Source organism: Podarcis cretensis (genome assembly GCF_951804945.1).
Source record: "Podarcis cretensis genome assembly, chromosome: 5".
Taxonomy (NCBI): domain Eukaryota; kingdom Metazoa; phylum Chordata; class Lepidosauria; order Squamata; family Lacertidae; genus Podarcis; species Podarcis cretensis.
In genome coordinates, this window is record NC_137174.1 from 60,582,769 (window position 1) to 60,603,160 (window position 20,392).

Consider the following 20,392-nt stretch of genomic DNA (forward strand, 5'->3'; position numbering starts at 1 on the left):
TTTATTTTTCAGGGATTTATTAAGGAGTGTGTGTTTGTGTAAAATGGTGAATACATCTATGCTCTAAATTTAAAATGGTTTATATAATCATCAACGTACCCTGGTAAGGGAACTATAGCTCTGTGGGGGAGGGATAGGCAGCTTAGAGTTTGTGCGAACTACAATTTCCAGGATTATCTGGGAGAAGCTGCAAAAGTTAAACTGCTGCAAAACTGATAGTTTTACGGAAATGCCACTACTGGTTCTATTAGCTTGGTCCAGGTATTAGATTCTGGCCTTTTGGTGGCTCCCTGAACTAAATTCTGTGCTTCTGAATCCTGGAACTTGGATCTATTGTCATAACTTTTTCTGAAGCACAGTTTGAACTGGTGCATATTTACTGATTTGCACTTATATGATGGTAGTTATGTCAAGGCAGTTATGGTTCTATTGGTTTGTGTTTTTGCACGTAGTTGCTCTTGGAGTGGTGTGGACAAAGCTGATCCGCATGGAATTCTGAATGTAGCACCAGCATTTATACAGTCACTTTATCATAGGAAGCTGCCTTATACACAGTCACACCACATAGCTCAGTATTGTCTGCAATGGCTGGAAGTGACTCTCCAAAGTTTTAGACCCAAGTCTTTCACAGCCCTATCTGGGACCTTCTGCATGCGAAGGAGATGCTCTGTCAGTGAGCCATGTCCCTTCCTTTGCATAATGGCAGTCACTGCTGAAAATCAGCACAGATTGATTCAGAGAACCACAAAAGTTACATGGTAAGAAGTTTGAAAGAATCGGGAGTTTTAAACTGTTATACTTTTAAGAGAGGCTGCTCATAGCTCAACAAAAGGATGTCAAGAGTCTTGCAACTGCGGGGAGTTTGTAATTCAGACTCCACCTGCTGTAAATGTCTGGCCCATTAGGTTTGCAATACTATACGCACTTACCTGGGAGTATGTCTCAATGGGATTCACTTCTGAGTAGACACATATGGGATTACGATCTAAGAAGCGTGGCAGGTTACATATTGCTGGAAAAGAGGAAAAGCTTCGTCAAAAAAGAGAATAAAAGAGAAGAACAAATTGCATCAGATTTGAAATAGAAATACAATATATTTCACCATAATGGAGAAGACTAAACAGGTGACCTGCACGCCTGCTTCTCAGGTGATTCTTTATCTTTCTTTATCGTATCAGACTTGACCCCAATAATCCTTCAAATAGAGAACTCTGTTAGGCTGAGGGCTGCCCTTTGTAATGGAGGATGCAAAGCCCTCTTAGGCCTAGGAGTTGGGTCACAGCCTGCTTTGAGTCTGCCTGGATTCAAAATGCTTCTGTCATTTTCCTGCCAGCCGCCTCTTCTCTTTGCAAGCCAAAAAAAGCCAAACTTTGGGATAGGGTAACAGACTCCTTTTTACACAGGTGAGGGCAGCTACCCTTGGCAGGAAATGACACTCTGAGCAACACCATTTTCTACCGAAGGATCGTGGGACGTAGTTTTCTGTGTTCAGGTCACTTGGTCCCTCAGCAGGAAGTGATGTTCCACACAGTATTTACAGATAAGGAGAGGCCTAGCGAGGAAAGCAGCCCTCAGCTGTCAACTAGTCCCTTCCCCAAGAGACCGGTTTTTTGACTTGAAGAAGGTGGGGTGACTGGTAAGGAAGGAGGGAGTAAAATAAAATAAAGTATCAGCTGGGCATGTTCAGGTGTTCATATTTAATGTTTCAGGCAGGGTCGGATTTAGGTTTCATGAGGCCCTAAGCTACTGAAGGTAATGGGACCCTCTATATGTCCAGCTGTCCATTGTCAACAACAAATTGTCACTGTTTTTTGGGTTGAATATATGCTATATGGTAATTTATGGACCTAATAGGTATCTAAAGCCATTTGCACAAGTTGCCATGTAACCAGTCCATGCAGAATGTTGAAATGAGCAAACCAGCAATATTTTAGGGAGCAGGCGGGGCCCATTATTTACATCATAAGAGCCTACACAACATAAAACACAGTTGCTGTATGCAGGTTTTATTTTATTTGTTTCTTATCTTATATTTTGGAAATGTACATCCCGTTTTTTCCCCTTTAATTTTTTTGGGGGCCCCCAAGAGTGTGGGACCCTAAGCTATAGCTTGTTTAGCTTATACGTAAATCTGGCACTGGTTTCAGAAATGTTCAAATGTCCAAAAAGCTTAATTTATTTTCAGGGCAGTTTGTGGAAGATGCTCATTATAGAGTGGTCTTGCTGCATTTCTGCAGTTGTGATTGCTGCCTGCTGAGTTCAGACTGAGCTATATTTAGATGAATGATGTGGGTGGTAAAAGTGACACCCAGTACTGTAGGAAACAATTCTCCTCACGTGTATTCTCGGCAGCCTTCCAGGTAATCATTCTTACCCATAGCTACAAATACTGGGTAGGACTTGAAGTGTGGAAATTAGGTTTCCAAATATATATATAAAAAAATCAAAAATAAATAAATCAAAAAGTTGCTCAGTGATGTTGCGGAGTGGGCATGGGTCAGGGATAAAGCACTGACACTTATTTCACAGCAGGGATGATAACCATCTACTGGGATGCTATTTTCCAATTATCTGATGCCAAATAAATAAACTCTTCTCAGAAAGGAACCCAGGAGGTAAGCTAAGCAGAGGAAGATGTTTGTTCAATTTGCATGCATGGCTCAGGTTGAAACTGCCACTTTTGTTTGAGGGGAAAAACAAACCAAAAACCCAAACTTTATTATGGCCAATCAAATGCCACCAAATAATGAGCAAGCTTTGGAGTCCACTGGAACTCTTCATTGGGCTGGATGTGAAGTAAAGTGGGGTGCCGGTGTGAAAAAAGGTAGTTTGATATTGGAGCCATTGGGCTTTGCTTAAAAGCTTATTTTGATTGTGGCTATGGGGCTGTCATGAAGAGCAGCTGCACTACACCATCAAATGCGCCACCCCATTTATTAATATTTGCCTCTGTTCTGTTGAGGGTCCTTTAGGCTTTGCTGTGTCTAGTTTACTTCTCTTGGCATCTGGAAATTGTTCTACTATGAGTTTTCTGTCTATCTGGGATTGAATGAGGGATGCTATCTGCCTCTGATGCCAGGAAATCTAAGGCAATGTAGTATTCTGAGTTCATAAGCACTAATAAGTACTTTTAATGATTTTTATGCCCACGAACAATATTCAGGAAACAAAGAAATTAAAAGGCGGAGATGTCCAGATGACAAATTACAGGTCAGGTCAGTTTATGGGGAAGAGTCTGAATGTGACTCTGCTGACTAAGCCTACCTGCTAATTAGAAGAGCAAAGTGGAGTGTTTACTATCAGTTACATTGCTGTGACTGGAAGATGGTGGACTCGTATACTTTCTTTCTTCTATTATTTTCCCCCAAACGTTAGCGGGGAGAAGTCCTAGTCACATGGACTAAATGCTCTTGAATTCTTCATGTGTTTATTTGGATGGGAGAACATGGAGGACCAACTTCCCTACCGTTTTGGTTGGGGAAATCAGAAGACAAAGCTGGGCTCCATTGCATTATTTGAGACTATTGATGAGTTCCAGGAAGACTTCACACCAAGGCAAAGTGTTTTCAAGAGAATCCAGAGGCTCTGTTTCCGGCAGCGGGAGCAACTTCCTGGGGAGACCTTTATGAGTTTTGCCTCTGCACTGTGGGATTTGGCATCAGGCTGTGATTTTGGGCCTTTGCAGGATGAGCTGGTGCTTGATCAGCTGATTGAGAAAGCAGAAGACTGGCGAATTAGGGAGACCCTATTTTTGCAAATAGATTCTCTAACTCTGGCGAAGGCTGTGGAGCTGGGGTCACAAATGGAGGCGGCATTTAAAACAGCACCCAATAAGATAACAGCAGCAATAGAGCAATGGGAGCGTCAAATCATTGACAATAAGAATGGGGAAAAGAGGGGCTATAAGAATTATGGACCTTTATACCAAAGGAAAGAAAAAGTGATGCCTTCACATGGAACTAAATGCCACCTGGGCAGAAAGAAAACTCACAATTTCCAGCATTGCCACAGTGTGAAGCTATCTAAGGTTCCAGGCAAAATGGTATGTTCTGAAAAGCATCAATGATGCACTTCTGTGTTTTATTATCATGTTATACCACAGAGAAAAGCATGTAAAATAAATTTGATACAACTCAAAGAATTTACAAAGCAAGAGGTTACTAGCAGTTTTATCATTCTAGAGTTGTGTAACAGTTTGGCTAAGGATTTTTGCTCTTTCAGGTTTGCTATCAACCCTTTTAAAAATGTTGTCTTATAGATTCATTGTGTTTGCGATTTCACAGACTTTAATTGACCACTGATGGATGAGTTATTTTATTTTCAGAGCTTTGTTATCAACATTTTAGCTGAGGACTATATACAAAACAATCCTTCCTGTCTTACAGTATTCAGATAAATTGATCATATAATTTTAAGATCTGCAGGAAGAGGAACATCCAATAATTTATTTATTCATCATATAATTTGTTTCCAGAATTTTGTGGTAAATGGGCAAATCCACTCCCCTCTCAACATCTGCTTTTAAAAAAGCTAATCTTGTTGATCCTCAGTTCTACTAACATTTGAACTTGTTTTAGGATTTGTTTCCTTATGTATTTTGTTTATAAAAGATAACTTATAGGATGAGATAATGGTACTAGTGGGAAGTGTGCTTGGGTCCTGCTTGCTGGCTTCCTATGGGCATGTGTTTGGCCACTGTGAGAACAGGATGTTGGACTCGATGGGTCATGGGCCTGACACACTAGGGTCTTCTTCTGTTCTTCAGTGTGAGAAGATTATATAAACAGAAATGATGCTACCAGAATTGTGGAAACTGTGGTCCACCAGATGTTGCTGGACTCCCAAGTATCATCAGTTTCAGCTAGCATGACCATTGGTCAGGGATGGTGGAAGGTGTAGTCTAACAATTTTTGGAGGCCCACAGGTTTCCTATCCTCTTCCTGATCAGTCGCAGAACTTGTTTTGTCAGTTCTTGACATGGAGTTAGCAATAGTGTTTTATGTAGTTGTGTACCATGAAGATACTTGGTACATGCAGCTTCTCCTGTCTCTTCAGTGATTCTTCTACCTATGAAAGGCAACAGACCCCCTAGCATTTTTAGGCAAAAATATCAAAGAAAGTAATGAAAAGCCAAAAGATGTGAAATTTTACTTTAGCTCTTCAGAATGTATCTGATTAGAGGCACAACTTTTAAGAAAGAAAATTTCAGTTCCTGAGCTTTGCTGTTGTATTGGAAATCAAACTGCACTACAAACTTGTCATCTTCCTGTTCAGTTCAATGCATGTAGGATTATAGCAGGCATAGGCAAACTCGGCCCTCCAGATGTTTTGGGACTACAACTCCCATCATCCCTAGCTAACAGGACCAGTGGTCAGGAATGATTATAGCTTTAGACATTTCCATTAGAAGTTGCTTTTCAGTATGCTGCTTTGACAACAGTATTTCTTGTTGCACTATGGCTATCCTATTTCTTATCTTTTTTCCTCCCTGCAAGAGCTGATTTTTTAAAAAAATATTTCCTTTCCTTGAAAGTGTGAGTGCCAGATACGTGGCATGAATCTAGTTGATCGATATATGATGTACAGCAGTGTTTGGTTATTTTTGCCCCCCACCCACTAATTCCTGTCAAATAAAAACCGGGCTGTTGATTATGTGACAGTCTTTGGAACCTCCTGCCCTACGAGATGATGCTGAAGTCTGGAATTTGTGGAGGCTGCATGACTGCATCACTTACACCTACTCCTTGCTTGCATTGAGAAAGTCAAGGCTGCAAACAAGCCAGTAGCTGAGGAAGAAACTGCTTTTCTCGGTACATCATTCATGTGGAAGGATCATCAAATGCAGGCGTGACCAGACAGGTTCTTCTTGTATAGCGTCCTGCTCTGGGTGGCCTTGCTAAAAAGTCAAATGCTGCCCATCTAATGTGATTCTGTTAGTGTGTTCTTTAAGTGACTGATATGAAGAGAGCACTGCTGTCATGGGTTGTGTGCCTGTGCTTTCTCCTGGGTGTTTGGGTATTTGTGGCCTCGGTGTCGCCAGAGGCTACCATTTCCCTTTCCACAGGGTCATTCTTCAACAGTGACTAGAGCAGATGGAGGCAAAGAAACTCTTGGTGGCTGCTTAGGAACTGCTTTATGCCCCCCCATCACTTCTGAGTTACGGAACATCCCAGTTTCCAAGGCAACTGCCAAGTTCTTCCTTCTTGAAACAAATCTTCAGAGTAGTAGTAGTGGAAAAGCCAAGAGAGCGGGAAAAGGATATTGTAAAATTCTTAATCCTTATGAGGTCCAAATCCTATGAGGGCCTCTGTAAGTGCTGCACAGAAGCAAAGTTTCAATAAAGTGTGGCTTCTTTTCCACGTCAGCACTGAAGGGAAAATGCTGCACCCAATGAAACTCTTCTTTCTTTGTGCTTATTAAAGGAACAGATGCCCTCTTGGGGCTGATACACATGTTTGCCACACTGTCACTGGTGTTTCCTCCAAAGGGGCATGTATACCAGTTTTTTCCATAGTATGTGCTCACTTACTGCCCCAGAGTTTTGGGAGACATTCATCTCTCTTCCTTCTTTGCATAGGTCCCATCTGTAACACTGGTGTAAACATGACAAAGACATTTCTTACTGTGTGCTAAGCGATGAATGTTCAGTGGTTCATCAGCTAGATTAAGTGATTTTTCACCACACCACTTATAATGATAAAAAAGAAATGTTTGCTGTGGCATAAGGAAATTCACAGAACCCTCCAAACCAAGTGATACCAGCTTACTATGTGGAATGTAGTTTGGTTTGTTCTTGTTCATGTTTTTATTGTGTATTTTGTATTTTTATCTTGTATGCTATGAATTGCCCTGAGACCTATGGATGAAGGGCTGTGTACAAATTTAATAAATAATAAAAGTGAGTTCTGCATCTCCTATGGGGCCAAGGAGGTCCAGAGGCTACAGTGCAAGATGTTATCCTTAAAGAGAACCCTTGCATGCTAGGCATATATTCCACTGAGGTGAGGGTAGTGGGGAAGGAACATGGGTATAGCCAGGATTTTTGTTGGGGGGGGGCAGGACTTTGTTAGGGAGGTCAGGACTTTTGTTGAGGGGGGGGGTAGAACTGGTGTGCTCAGTCAGTTAAGTATTTCTATTCTTTTACTTTAGCGGGGCTGCTTCCTCCCCTTGGCTAGGCCCATGGGAAGGAAACAAAACTATGGTAATGATGGACCACGATAGCCTGACCACCACCATGTGCAGGCTGGATTATTGCAATGTGCTCTACTTAGGACTGCTCCTGAGGTTTGGAAGCTGTAGCTGTTGCAAAATGCTGTGGCTCGACTGCTCACTAAGGCAGAATATCACCAACATGCAACCCCACTGTTGAAAGAATTTCACTGGCTGCTAATCAGCTACCAGACTAAATTCAGAGTGCTGTTTTTTTAAAAAATGTATAATGCCTTATGCAACTTGGGATCACTTACATAGCCAATCACTCGCTGTTCTCTGTAGGTGAGGTCCTCCTGCAGATATCATTTTATCGGGAGGTCCATTCCACACAATGAAGGAACTGGGCCTCTAGTATTGTGGCAGCTACAACACAACACCAACTACATGCCCTTTTAAACAACCCAACAGTAAAATCAGCAGCAACTAGGCCCCTGACAACCTTTGAAAACCTCCTCCTAACAACAAAGGGAAATGGTAAAGGGACGGTATCCGCAATATACAAAATACTACTCCAAAATCCCGCAAATCCCCTAGACGCAATCAAAAAACAATGGGAGAATGACATAGGCTATGAGATTAACCCCACTCAATGGACCAGAATGTGGTCTAAACCCCCCTTTAAATCCATATCAATGAAAAGAAAAGAACTCACACTGAAACTCACCTACAGGTGGTACCTAACACCAAGGAAACTAGCGCTAATACACCCAGGAACCTCACCAAAATGCTGGAGAGGGTGCACCTCCACAGGCACATACCTCCACATGTGGTGGGAGTGTCCCAAAATCCAACTATTCTGGACAACAGCCATGCAAGAAATATGTAAAATAACAAAGCAAGTATTAGACTTCACCCCAGAATTGGCCCTACTAAACATCTTCCAAGACAACAATGCCCATTTACTCCACAAAGAACTCATAACCCACCTACTTTCAGCAGCCAGAAACACCATAACCAGACACTGGAGAGACCTGTCAGGAGTAAGCATGGACCAATGGTACCAAATAGTATGGGAAACAGCCCTACTAGAAAAATTAACTAACAAACTGAAACTGACACGGGGACAAACAGAAGAAGACACCTTCACCCCGGTATGGCTCCCCTTTATCACATACACAGCCCAACAGGACAATGACAATAATCCACCAACAGCATACAAATCAATATGGCTAACTTGATCCAAAACACCCACCCACCTCACTCACACACGAAAACAAAGATCACCACAGCCAATCACAAACAAACAATCACATCCTAGGCCAACCCCAACCTCTCTCACCACCAAAGGAACACAAGTGAACAACACAAGCACGCTGACACCAAACTACTTACATTAAGCATAATAGAAACACCGCTACCCCACCCCACCCCCATCCATCTCCCCTCCTTCCACCCTCCTTTCTTCTTTTTTTTTTCTTTTTTTTTTCTTCTCCCCCTAATGCCTCAACATATGAAATAGATTTGTAAAAATGTTACACGGGGAAAAAAAAAATACGAGGCATTACACTTACACTGTAAAACAAGAAAACCCTTAATAAAATATATTAAAAAAAGAAGAAGAAGAATTCTCTCTCCTTAGACCGGCACAGTCTCTTCTTGGAAGCAGGAAGCATAAAATCGCTTCAACTCTTTTGCATTTTTGCACTGATGGCATGTTGACCCACATTGTATTTATTCAAATGTTAATGCTTTTGTGCTCTCAGAGAGAATCACTCCTAACATTTGAGTATTAGAAATGTCACACCCCTAGGAGAAGTCCTAAGAGGCTATGTTTTTCTGTAGCATGAAATGATGTCTAGCAATAAGTAATGCACATTTTTATGAACTTGTCTTCTTGTAGGAATAGGAAAACATATGTTCATTCCATAATTCAAATTAAGTTCCCACATTTTAGGAACCATCAGATAAGTTAAAATATATTTCTTTTAATACATACAAGATCATCTGTGTTCACTAGTTTAAAAGCATATCCAATATTAGTCATACACAAAGTAGACCCTTTGAAATCAGTGGAATTAAGTGAAGACTATTGATTTCACTTGGTCTACACTGAATATTGCTAAGATTGGATATCACCAAAAGAATTAGCACTGAGGATAAAATGCATATTTATAGTGTACACTGCCTAGAGAGTGTAAAAATATTAAGTGGTTTAGAAATGCTTTTACATACCAGGAAAGCTGCTAATGTAGTGGTTTGACTTCACCCCCAGAGGCGCACTCCATTGGTTTCTTGAGACAGACAGATGCCAACAACCCAGAAAGCACTTTATATATTAAAGTAAGAATTTGAAGGCATTTTAATTTAGCTGTGCCATTGTGCATTTAAATCTGATACAATTTGAATAGTGCTACAGTGGGAGACAGGAGCTGCATTATGCCCTATCCTAAGCAGCAGAGACACCCCCCCCCCCGCATTTTCATCTGCAGCTATGAGAGGTAGAAACTTGCTTTAACATTTAGAGTCAGGGCAAGATTATGTATTATTCTGGAAATATGAAAGACTAATCTTTCAATGTCCAAAGAGAGTGTATGGCCTGGGGAGAATTCCAACGGTCAGATAGAGGGCCAAATTTGGACCCCAGGCCTGAAGTTACCCAGCCACATCATACAAGATTACCTCTTCATATCATCCAAATACAAATCAAAGTCTGTGGATTAGTAGTTCTCTCCATAGTAATCATTTTGTTGTGGGTTTCCATCATTGATAGATTCTTTTCTCTTTCTTTTCAGGCCCCAGAGCCAGTAGAAAATTGCACAAGTGAAGGAGAGTCTGAAGAAGACCGGAGTTCTTCGGTCCCAAGTACGTTAGAGCTGGAGATTCGTGGATCAGGCCAAGAAACTGATGAAGACTATTTTGAGACCCAGTCACATCAGAGTGAATCCCTGTCAGACATCAAGACAGAGCCTTATGAAAGTGCATCAGACTCGGAGTCTTTTGCCAGTGATGTAACAAGAGAAACCAGCCTGAGTTCATTCTGCCTTTCTGCAGAACTAGAGGAACCATGGCAGAAGTATGCTGAAGGAAAAGTAGAAAAAGCTCCCTCCAAGGCTGAGTGTGCAAGACATCTGGGATGCATGCATAAGGAAGCAGGGGAACTGCCTTTGCCTTTGCACATAGCAGCTGGCAAAGGTGAATTGGAAGTACAGGCAACAGACTCAAAAACAGAAGAGATCAATGGAAATGAGAAAGTGTTACCTTACAGTATTACCTGCACAGGGTTTAACATTAGTAAAGAGGTCCTTGCGTCACAGACAGAGGCCTCATTGGCTGTGGAGGCAAAATCTGTTGACAGAGAGCCACACCTGCATATCTGCTCAAAAAATCTAGCTGAAGGTGCTGTTGGCAAAGGCAATAAAAATACAGAACCATCAGTGTTTGCTTGTCTCAGAGCAAACTCTGAAAACTCATTGACTTCCCTTGAGACTGAACATCCTCCTGCCCACTCAGAAGCTGTTTCAAGATGCAGTCTGCCTAATATTCACTTAGAAACAAACAGAACTTGTAAGAGAAACTGTGAATCATCCAAAGTTAGGTGTAAACGGGAGTATATACTGAACACCAAGTGCAATAGGAAGAATGACAGTCAGAAACCTGTAGATGCACACTTGTGTGACACAGAGCTGAAGGCCACGGGTTTACCATGTATAAAATCTACATTTCTGGTGCCACCCACGAAGCCAGGGATTTTAGAAATGAAATCATGGCACAGTTCACCAGGAAACATAAGTGCCCAAGAGGTCAGGGAGCATGCCAATGACTGTATTTGCATGGCTGATAAATTAAGTTGGTCATGCTCCAGATTACCCCTAGGAATGTCGGATTATGAAAAGGTAAGCGGCAATTTAAAAAGGTTTGGTGACTGCCCACAGAAGTCCTTCAAGATGGAAAAAGAGACAGATATTGAAAAATCACTTCTTAATATTCATCTAGTCTCAAATAAGAACCAGTTGGCAACAAGATCCCACTGGAATACCAGTAAGAATTTGCATGATAAATCAAATATCTTTGGCCTTTCAACAAAAAGAGCAGATACACTAGAGAATGATTCTTTGACCCTATCCCAGCTGCCATATCACTCAGAGGATCATTCCAGACTGGAAACTCCTTCAACTTTGGAGTCTCTACCAGCAAATATAAATGCCAAAATAGTACTAAGAAAAGATCAGTTCAAATCTGAGGGTGAGATAAAAATTAACACGTTCCTTCAGAATCCTAGCTCTGAATCTGACAGCCGTGATTCTATAGCCCAAGAGAATTATCTGGGTGGCTATAGCATGGCAGATAAGTATGGCAATACTTATGACATCCACGCTTCCACTGTTAGCACAGAGGAGAACATGGAGAGAAAATGCCTTGAAACGCAAAACACTGAGGCCTTTCTAGGAGCAGCTGAGATAAGGAACGATTCAGAATTTAGATTAGGTTGGGGAATGTTTGATGGGATTCTGACATTAAGTGGAAAAAAGGTCATGGGGGAACAAGAGGAAACAGTGCTTCAAAACATGAGCAGGGCATCTGATGCCTTAAAATGTCCTTCCATTCAGGAGAGAACAAATGTGCACCTCACGAGAATAGAAAAAAAGGATTTTTATTGTGGTGGTGGTGGTGGTGAAGATGTCTCTGCTTTTGAACTAACACCAACACCACATCACATTTGTCAGGAAGAAAAATCGGAGAATCTTTCAGAGTTAAAACCTCTCTTGATTAAATCTCTTGATCAAAAAGGACTACTGTCAAATAAGATGGATGGTGAGACCTATGTGGATGAATTAACCACTGAGACATTGGAACATGAGAACTCAGCCTCTTCTCTCATCACCATGATGGACACCACAAAACCACAGAAGACTCCACATGCACAACCCAGTTGTGGAAATGAAATTCTGCCTGTACAGGCTATATCAGGCCATGAAGTTGAGTTCCCTGTTAGCACCACCACCCAAGGAGGTGAGGAGGAAGCTGAAGCAATGGGTCTTGATTTATCTTCAGTGCCTGCCCCCGAAATTCATACAGGAGCTAGTCTTGAGAACAATTCTTCTAGGACTAATTTAAATTTGGAAAGTACTGTACAAAACTGGAAAGAAGAGGGGTATGCAAATGGTTTGTTCTTAGAACCACTTGCCCCTAATGCTGAGATACTGCTAATCAAGCCCTCCCGAGTGAAAGGAGACTCTGTCTTAGAATCGGTCCAAGTAGTAAACCTACAGTTTGAGCCAGGAGGTTATACAGTGGCAGATGAATCTGTGACCAAAAATAGACAGCGAGACACTTGTGTTATCACTGCAGGAACACAGGAAATAAATAGCAATAGTGACCTGTGCCAGAATGTCATTGCTGGTGATAAGACCGTAGGACATAATGTCCATAGTAAGCAAATTATTGAAAAGGAAGGCACCAAACATTGTGATACAGCACGTGGAAAAGCAGGCTTTTGTGAAGGTTCTCCAAGCACAGGACTGAACAGGAGCTTTTCTGCTGAGGAGCCAAAGTTCATTAGCAGAGACAGTCAATGGAATCCAAGCTCAGATATCTGTGACACTAATGTGAGAATGGACAGCCAAGATAATACCACCACAGGCCTAGATAATATCAACATGGAAAGCACAAACAGTGAGGAGTTGAATGAGAACCTATTTAACTTCCTGGGTAGTAACAGCAGTTTCTACAAGGCAGTTCAGAGAAACAATAAGGCTGGGGCCACAGAGAAATCTTCCAAACAGTCTAAATTTTTAGCCTTTTCAAAAATGGCATCCTTCAGGAAATCTAAACTAATGTCTGCTGAAAATCAAGATAGTGTCAAGGCCAAGACAGAAACATTGGATGGAGATAAAGGGGTTGAGATAGAAGATGACTTGAAGTATATTCAAAGCAGTTCACCCAGCTCTGCATTCCAAAGCAAGGAACGTTGCCTTGCAGAATATTTGGACGATGATGACTTATTTTATGAGAAACCTGCTGGACTCTTCAACAGAATGAGCCTGAGAAAGGCTTCTGGCTCTGGCCGGATACTCTTGGAAGGTATGGGCACAAGTTCTTCTCCCGTAATGACAAGAAGAAAGCACTCTGAAGGGAAAGTTTTAGGTTCTGTTGAGAATAATGACAATGAGTCTGTGGAGTATCCTGAACTCAAGAAATCCTCATCTGAGAATGACTTCAAAAGAAACAAAAACACAGAGAGTAAAAGATTCAGGAGTCGGCTGGCCTTGGCCCACAGATCCTTCTCAAGTTTTTTTGAATCTAAATCTCTGGAGAAGGAAAATGCTGAACAGAGTCCAAAGTTTTCAGTGAAAAATGAAAAGGAAAAAGCCAAGTTGCACCAAACATCTTGGAAAGCATTTCTGAAAAGTAAGGAGGTAGATGGCCAAAAGCGGTTTGCCTTAAATAGTCCTCTTCCAACACAGCAGAGTCCTTGTTCTAGCAGGATCCCTGGCAGCTTTCCTAGAAGACCATCCAAGGAAAATAGCAATGGACAAGAGTTTATGCAATCATGTGTGTCTAATGGCTCATCTGCAGATGGTGGACATTCTGATTCCTCTGGGACTGGTGATTTTCTATCTATGGATACCAAGAGGAGGAATCATGAACTGAATATAAAATGTCTGCATAGCCTAGATTGCAATGGGAAAGAGGAAACAATGAGCAGTGATGGAGATACATCTTTTGAAGAATTCTGGTTGAAATCTCCAATTAGTCCAATTGACCTGCAGTCATCGTTTTCTCACTTCACTCCCTCTTGCCCCCAGTTGTCAATGTATGAACGTAAAGATATGCCATGTAGACCCATGAGTCCCAAGCCACAGAGTCTTCGAACTGGTTCTCAACGCAAGGGTTTCCATTACCCTGGAAGATTAAGTTCCACTTCAATGATATCTCTTGGAAACATCTCGGTGATTGATGGCAACTTGGAAGCACCTGAGAGGCCAAAGACATTGAAGCCTAGACCTAATTTCTTGCAATCTATGCATTCGTTGGATAATGACTATCTGAGAGAGGACAGTGGGATAAGCAGCCAGTCACAAATCAGCTTGGACACGACTTCTTCAGTGAGTGATATCATCAGAGACGAGGTGAGTTGCTTTGTGGTGGTGATGATGTGATTTAGTTTTGAGGGTTTGGAGTGTGGCATCATTGTTGTTTATTTTTATTTTTTCTAATAACCATTTCCATTCCAAACAAAGCCCATTTCCATATGCTAAGCAGTGAAATGGAATATAGAATGCCACACTGAGTGAATCTAGGAGTGCATACGCAGGGACATATGGCATCAGAACTAATTATCTGTATACCTTTCTCAGAATGCAAGCAGGACCAGGCCTTCCTGCATACTAGTCTAAACCAGAGACGTTAAGTGGCTAATCAATTGAGTCCACATGTATGTAGTCATCATGAGACTGGTTTTAAATCAGATTCCCCAAACATTACGTCAGAAGAGGTGCCCATGTAAACCACAGACAAGGGGAAAGACTTCATTTTAAATATATCTTGTTTGATTTGAAATTTTGGTCACCATTGTCTTTCAGTGGGCAGTGAAAGGTTAGCCTGACCTGGTGGTATAAGGTACATACCTATCTGTCCATATAGCCCAGAACCCTTTACTTTGATTGACAGCAGCACTCCAATGTCTCAGATGATAACTTTCAAGTTATCTGTTACCTGATCATTTTTAACTTGACATACCAAGGATTGAACCTGGGACCTTTTGACATGCAAAGTTTGTCATCTGAGCTATGGTCCTTTCTTCAAGGTTCATTTTCTTGCAAAGATACAGACTGCATGCGCATCATACTTTTAAAGTACCCCTCCCAAAGAATCCTGGAAACTGTCAAGGTTGCTGGTAATTGTAGCTTTGTGAGGGATGGACTACAGTTCCCAGGATTAAAGTGTATGCTTTAAATGTACTTGAAATGTCTACTCGGCTTCAGTCTCATGGGTCTGCCAATGTTTGTGCCACATTGTTAGTGCAGTAGCAGTTGTAGTGCAGTGCAGTGCAGTCCCATAGCTTAGCCTTAGGATAAAGAAGCACTAAAAGGAAAGTGATAAGCCAGCCAACTTTACTAAAATAAAACAAATAACCAAACCCACAAATTATATTTAAAACAACCAATTTTTTTGACAGGCTTGTTCGCAACATAAAAATACAAAATGAGAACACAAAATGAGTAATTAAACAAAAACAAAAAACCCGGTAATTCCCCCCTCCCACAGACACATTTAAAAGGCCATAGACTGTGAATCAGCCAAAAGCCTGGTTGAAGAGAAACATTTTCATCTGACGCCTAAATATATGTAATGAATGCTCCAGGTGAACCTGCCTGGAAGATCATAGTAGAGTGTTTTTGCGTAGTGCCAACTTAACATAGGTTCATGTGGAAAATCACAAGGAGTAGAAAAATACATCTGGCTTGCACGTATGAACACAGTCTTTGTCTCAGAGAATGGTGTGATCAGAGGGAGATGCTTCAGCATTCCTGGAGGAGGCAGGATTCTAAAAAAAAAAGACTGACAGAAATTGAATTGCACCAGTCAAGTGTATGGAAGCAAAAATCTGAAAGCTCCTGGAGTAAGGAAGCGTATTCATTTCACTGTGCCCTCTGGGGGCAATTTTTTGTACTGCAAGATATTCATGCTTGGATTTACAGCTAGAACTGTGCCTGGGTGGTCATGTGTCCTCCTGTAAATAGGGCAGTTCTTTATTTGAAGAAACCTTAAGATGAAAGAGCAGGGGCCTTGAAGCACCCAGACAGCAAACTGAGCAGTTATCTTGTCACATTTTGTCGCAGTCTTCCCCATTACGATGAGATGTGTTGTTGTTTTTATTCCTATTTAAATTATAGGAATTATTTCAAGATGTGTTGTCCTCTTTTTTGGGTGATGCATTCCCTCTGATTTGCAGATGTGTAACTGGCACTTTTATATGGCACTGACCAACCCTAGCCCTGCACCAAGTGGTGGCTTCATGCACCTTCTGACAATACCCTGGAACTAGCAGTGCTAGTGGGACTTGCCAGGATCTTTGGTCCCTGACAGCTACTTAAGGGTGCTGACAACATGACTGTGATTCTTCCCTCAGTGTGCATGAGAACATGATTATTGACACTACGTGTTTATGCAGACCAGTGCACAATTGAGTTGCATTTAGCTCGAGTTGTCCACACTTAAAACATCTGGGTATCATTAGAAGTTCCAGTAGGTTGTGTTTATAAGGCACAGATGTTATTACTTTGAAGAGGGGCAAATGTAACATGACATTCCGGATTCAACATGATTGCTTTATAGTCAGCTGCCCAGCACAGTCAAAAGACAAAGAAACAACATTTTTGTTTTGTTTTGACCTGTTACTTATAAAACAGGAGAATATCCAACAAAGTCAAATCCCACCAGAAAAGAGACCTGGTGAGAAATGGGGTCTCCATTGCAGAAAGAGGTCTACTCAGCTGCCACTATCTCCACCCTCACTCTCAAACATAGAGAGCAAGGCCTGGATACTTCCCTTCCATATTCAGGAGGGGAAAGCCAAAGAACATGCCCAGAGGAAGAGACACAGACCCCTATACAAGCGTTTCAGCTTTGATGACACATGGATGGAAAGGAATCGGAAGAGGAAGCTTGTTAAAGAGGCACAGTCAGACAGAGAGATTGAATCAAGTAACCTCCCAGAGGATCATTTAAAAGTAAGGAACCAAAAATAATATTGTTTCGTCTCTCTGGCTGCATCTCTCTACTGTTGTCTTCTCTCTTCAGGCTGTTCCTCTAATCAATTCTGCTGCTTTCTTTACTTCTAACAGCATGTGGCAGTCACTTGTGCATTGAGACTCCTCAACACAATGGCTTATCTTTCATTTCTTATATCATGATTTGTTCACTAGTGATGGGGAGAGTAGGTTGAAGAGTTTACAGTTCTTTAAAAAAAATCAAAACTATTGATGAAAGCTATCAGATACAGCTTTATTCCCCTTGGGTAAATCAGGGTGCCATTGTTTTCCTTTCAGATCCATCATACTGAGTCTTAGGGTGCTTCCAGGCAGGAATTTATTATGGAATTCGTGCTACTTCTTCATGCAAAATCTTGGCATTGTTTACATGGCACTGTCATTATCGAGATGCTCTTTTTTCTTTGTTTAATCATAGCATAGATGCATTTGGTCAAGCTCCCCCCACTGGAAAGCCCACATCAGTGAGCGATCTGTTTATCAGTTAATCCTTCACCTTGGAAGCACCCATATTGTGCAGCTGATACATACAAAGTTCCTTATGCTCTTTATAATAACATGTCTTTGCTTCAGAATCTTTGCTTTGCTCTTCCTCTCCCTTTTTCTGTCTAACCATACCGGGTCTGAAAACAACATTGACAATACAATACAGTGGTACCTCAGGTTACATACGCTTCAGGTTACATACGCTTCAGGTTACAGACTCTGAAAACCCATAAATAGTGCTTCAGGTTAAGATCTTTGCTTCAGGATGAGAACAGAAATCGTGCTCTAGCAGCGCGGCGGCAGCAGGAGGCCCCATTAGCTAAAGTGGTGCTTCAGGTTAAGAACAGTTTCAGGTTAAGAACGGACCTCCGGAACGAATTAAGTACTTAACGCGAGGTACCACTGTATGTATTTTTAAAAAAACAGGTAAATGCTTTTTCAGAGTCCCAGCTAAGTGTGTCCTTAATTACCCATTACTACCTTTCTCTTTAGGTTAAAATGAGACCATTCATTACTTCACCTGTGGCCTTTGAAGCCCTTCCTCTCAAGTTGCACCTCTATTCCCAGAGCACACCTACAGGATTAGACTGCGTGGGCTTGAGGCGGCGCATCTCATTTCCCGGTATGAGTACTGTTTAAATTGACACCTGATTTCTGACCACCACATTATATTTACATTATATTGGTTCATTTTGAAATGGTTTGCCTATGCCATCTCCACCCTGTACTATTTTGTTTGTACTAGATATGGGTGTTACACCAGAGGTGGGGAGCCCGTGACCCTCCTGTTGGTGCTGGAGTACAGTTCCCATAATCCCTGGCTATTGGCCATTAGAGAGTCCAACACTAGAGAGTCTGGAAGGCCACAGATTCCCTATGTCGTGTCAAGTTTTCATATGTAATTTTCAGCTTCTTTGAAGTATTACTGTTGGCATTTCACTGCTTCACTTGAGGAAGTGAAGTGACTTCCTTAGTCACTTTGGGGTGCTTCCCTTCTATATAGGAGATATGTGATGAAATATTTTAGTGGAGATGGGTTATGTGTTCAACTTACATCTCTTTGACAAGAGTTGTCAGGGAAGCTATAAGCCTAATTTTGAAGCTTTGTTACAAAATGAAAGAGAGCCCTAGGTGGCCCTAGATGAGAATTTTGCTAAAGTGATGACTTATACTGAATTCTCTAAGTACATTTTCAAGGTTTCTGGGTTCTGCCCCTTCCAGAGGGCTTCACATTTGAGAGAGGTGACATTACAAAGTGTCTCCTCCTGCTGTGGTGGTTTTTCTTGGGTTTGGAAGGGAAGCAATTTGTTACCAACTCTTTATTCTGTAAAGAAAATCCACACATGTATGGCACAACTAGACAGATACCAGGGTACATCATAAATTAGTTGGGGGAGAAATACATCTTATTCCTAGGCTTGAGAAGAACACTTAGGGAAGTCTGTCAGAAAATTAGTTTCTCTGGAGATGCCTCACCTGAATATCCCAAACTGTTAGAATTTCTTTGTTTTAATCAAAGGTATTAAGGTATTGCCTTGGTATGCCCTGCCCTGCTAGTCTTTTTCACAGAAGTCTTATGGGGAGACACAATACATTAGTTAGGGTCGCACCAAGTGCTCCCTATCAAAATTGTTGCAAAGTGAAAATGGAGCTTTCAAGGGGCACACACAACCCCTTGAAAACCTCCTAAAATCCACTTTCCATACTTCTTTTTTAAAATTAAAATTGGTGTACAAAAAGTGTGACTAGGATTAATTCAGCAAACATATATAAATATATTTTAGAAACAGCAAATCACCATAACAAAGCACAACAAGACAAAGTGAAAAATGAAGAACAGCATAGAGTACAATCCCAATATCATATAAGAACAGCATTCCAAAATCGTGGTACCACCAGAGAAAAGGCCCTTTCCTTTGTGTCAACATAATGTTTCTCTCTACTAAAGAGATTTTGAGCAGGCTGGTATGGGGAAATGATTGCTTGGGTATCTGTGTCCTAAAGGTAACACAAATCTGTGTTTAAAGGTAAACACCAGCATTGTAAATTGATTTCAAAGGGGAATTGCAGCCAATGTTGATCTTCCAAAATAAGGTACCCATCAGAATTCTAGCAGCTGAGTTCTGCTCTAACTGAACCTTCCAGTTTCTCTTTTAAGGGCAGCTCCAGGTACTCATGTGTAACACATTACAGTACTCTAGCCAGGATATTACCAGGACAGGAATCATCATGAGTAGATTGTTCTGACTGCACAGTATAGCACAGTGACTCAAAACTTTTGTTTCTCCTCTGCTCTGCTGGGGTGGTGGCTGTTCAGGCTGACCTACTTCACAGGGTTGTTGTGGGGATTAAGTGAGGAGAAGGAGAACCATGTACACTGCCTTGAGCTCCTTAGAGAAAATATAGGGTATTGATGCAACCAATCAATCAATCAATCAATCAATCAATCAGTCAATCAATACTGGAAGAACGAGAGGCCAGAAATCCACTTCTTTATTCCTCCAGCTCAAGGGTGTTTTCTTATCTCACTCTCAGTGACCTACTATTTGAACTTTACCATACAAAATGACTTCAGTTGGTAGTGAAAATTCTCAGTCTTTCATTAGCTGTGATACTGTTGATGATCTACCAAAGGTAGATCACTTATTCCTCAAAAAACCAGGAGGCTTTCTAAGTTCCTTAAAAGTTTCTTAGGAACACATGGGAAACTAGTGGGACTGCTGAGTTAGCTGTAGCCCTATTTCTGCCTTCTCTCCAGCTCTACCACAGAACTGATTACAGTTGTTTCAACTCTGTTAACCTTTCGTCTGAAGTTGTTTAAAAGAGAAAGAATTAAACTATTTTAATAGAGTTGAAAAATATGGAGATTGGCCAATAGGTGGTGCCCCAGGTTTTAGAACGCTCTAGATGTTATCCTGGAAAGGGATGCTATTAAATGTAGTGGTAACTTTTGGATTACACAGAATATTTTGAAACTGAAT

General features: G+C 41.3%; 2 protein-coding genes across 11 annotated transcripts in view; one reads left to right on the forward strand and one right to left on the reverse strand.

Moving 5' to 3' along the window:
* GPR148 (G protein-coupled receptor 148) overlaps window positions 1-1,631 on the reverse strand; it is an 83,142-nt gene extending 81,511 nt beyond the window's left edge. For all 7 annotated transcript variants that reach the window (XR_013839612.1, XR_013839613.1, XR_013839614.1 and 4 more), the window contains exons 1-2: window positions 1,103-1,631; window positions 930-1,012 (exon numbers count right to left, since the gene is read on the reverse strand). The gene's annotated coding sequence lies outside the window, so the exon portion shown is untranslated. The remainder of the gene's footprint in view (window positions 1-929; window positions 1,013-1,102) is intronic.
* ARHGEF4 (Rho guanine nucleotide exchange factor 4) overlaps window positions 1-20,392 on the forward strand; it is a 157,096-nt gene that overhangs the window by 42,984 nt on the left and 93,720 nt on the right. For 2 of the 4 annotated variants that reach the window (XM_079978668.1, XM_079978669.1), the window contains 3 exons: window positions 9,945-14,282; window positions 16,566-16,886; window positions 17,904-18,033. In XM_079978668.1, the coding sequence (XP_079834794.1) occupies window positions 9,945-14,282; window positions 16,566-16,886; window positions 17,904-18,033 (4,789 nt within the window). Of the gene's footprint in view, window positions 1-3,333; window positions 4,043-9,944; window positions 14,283-16,565; window positions 16,887-17,903; window positions 18,034-20,392 lie in introns of those variants that run through there. The other 2 variants (XM_079978666.1, XM_079978667.1) reach the window with 2 other exon arrangements.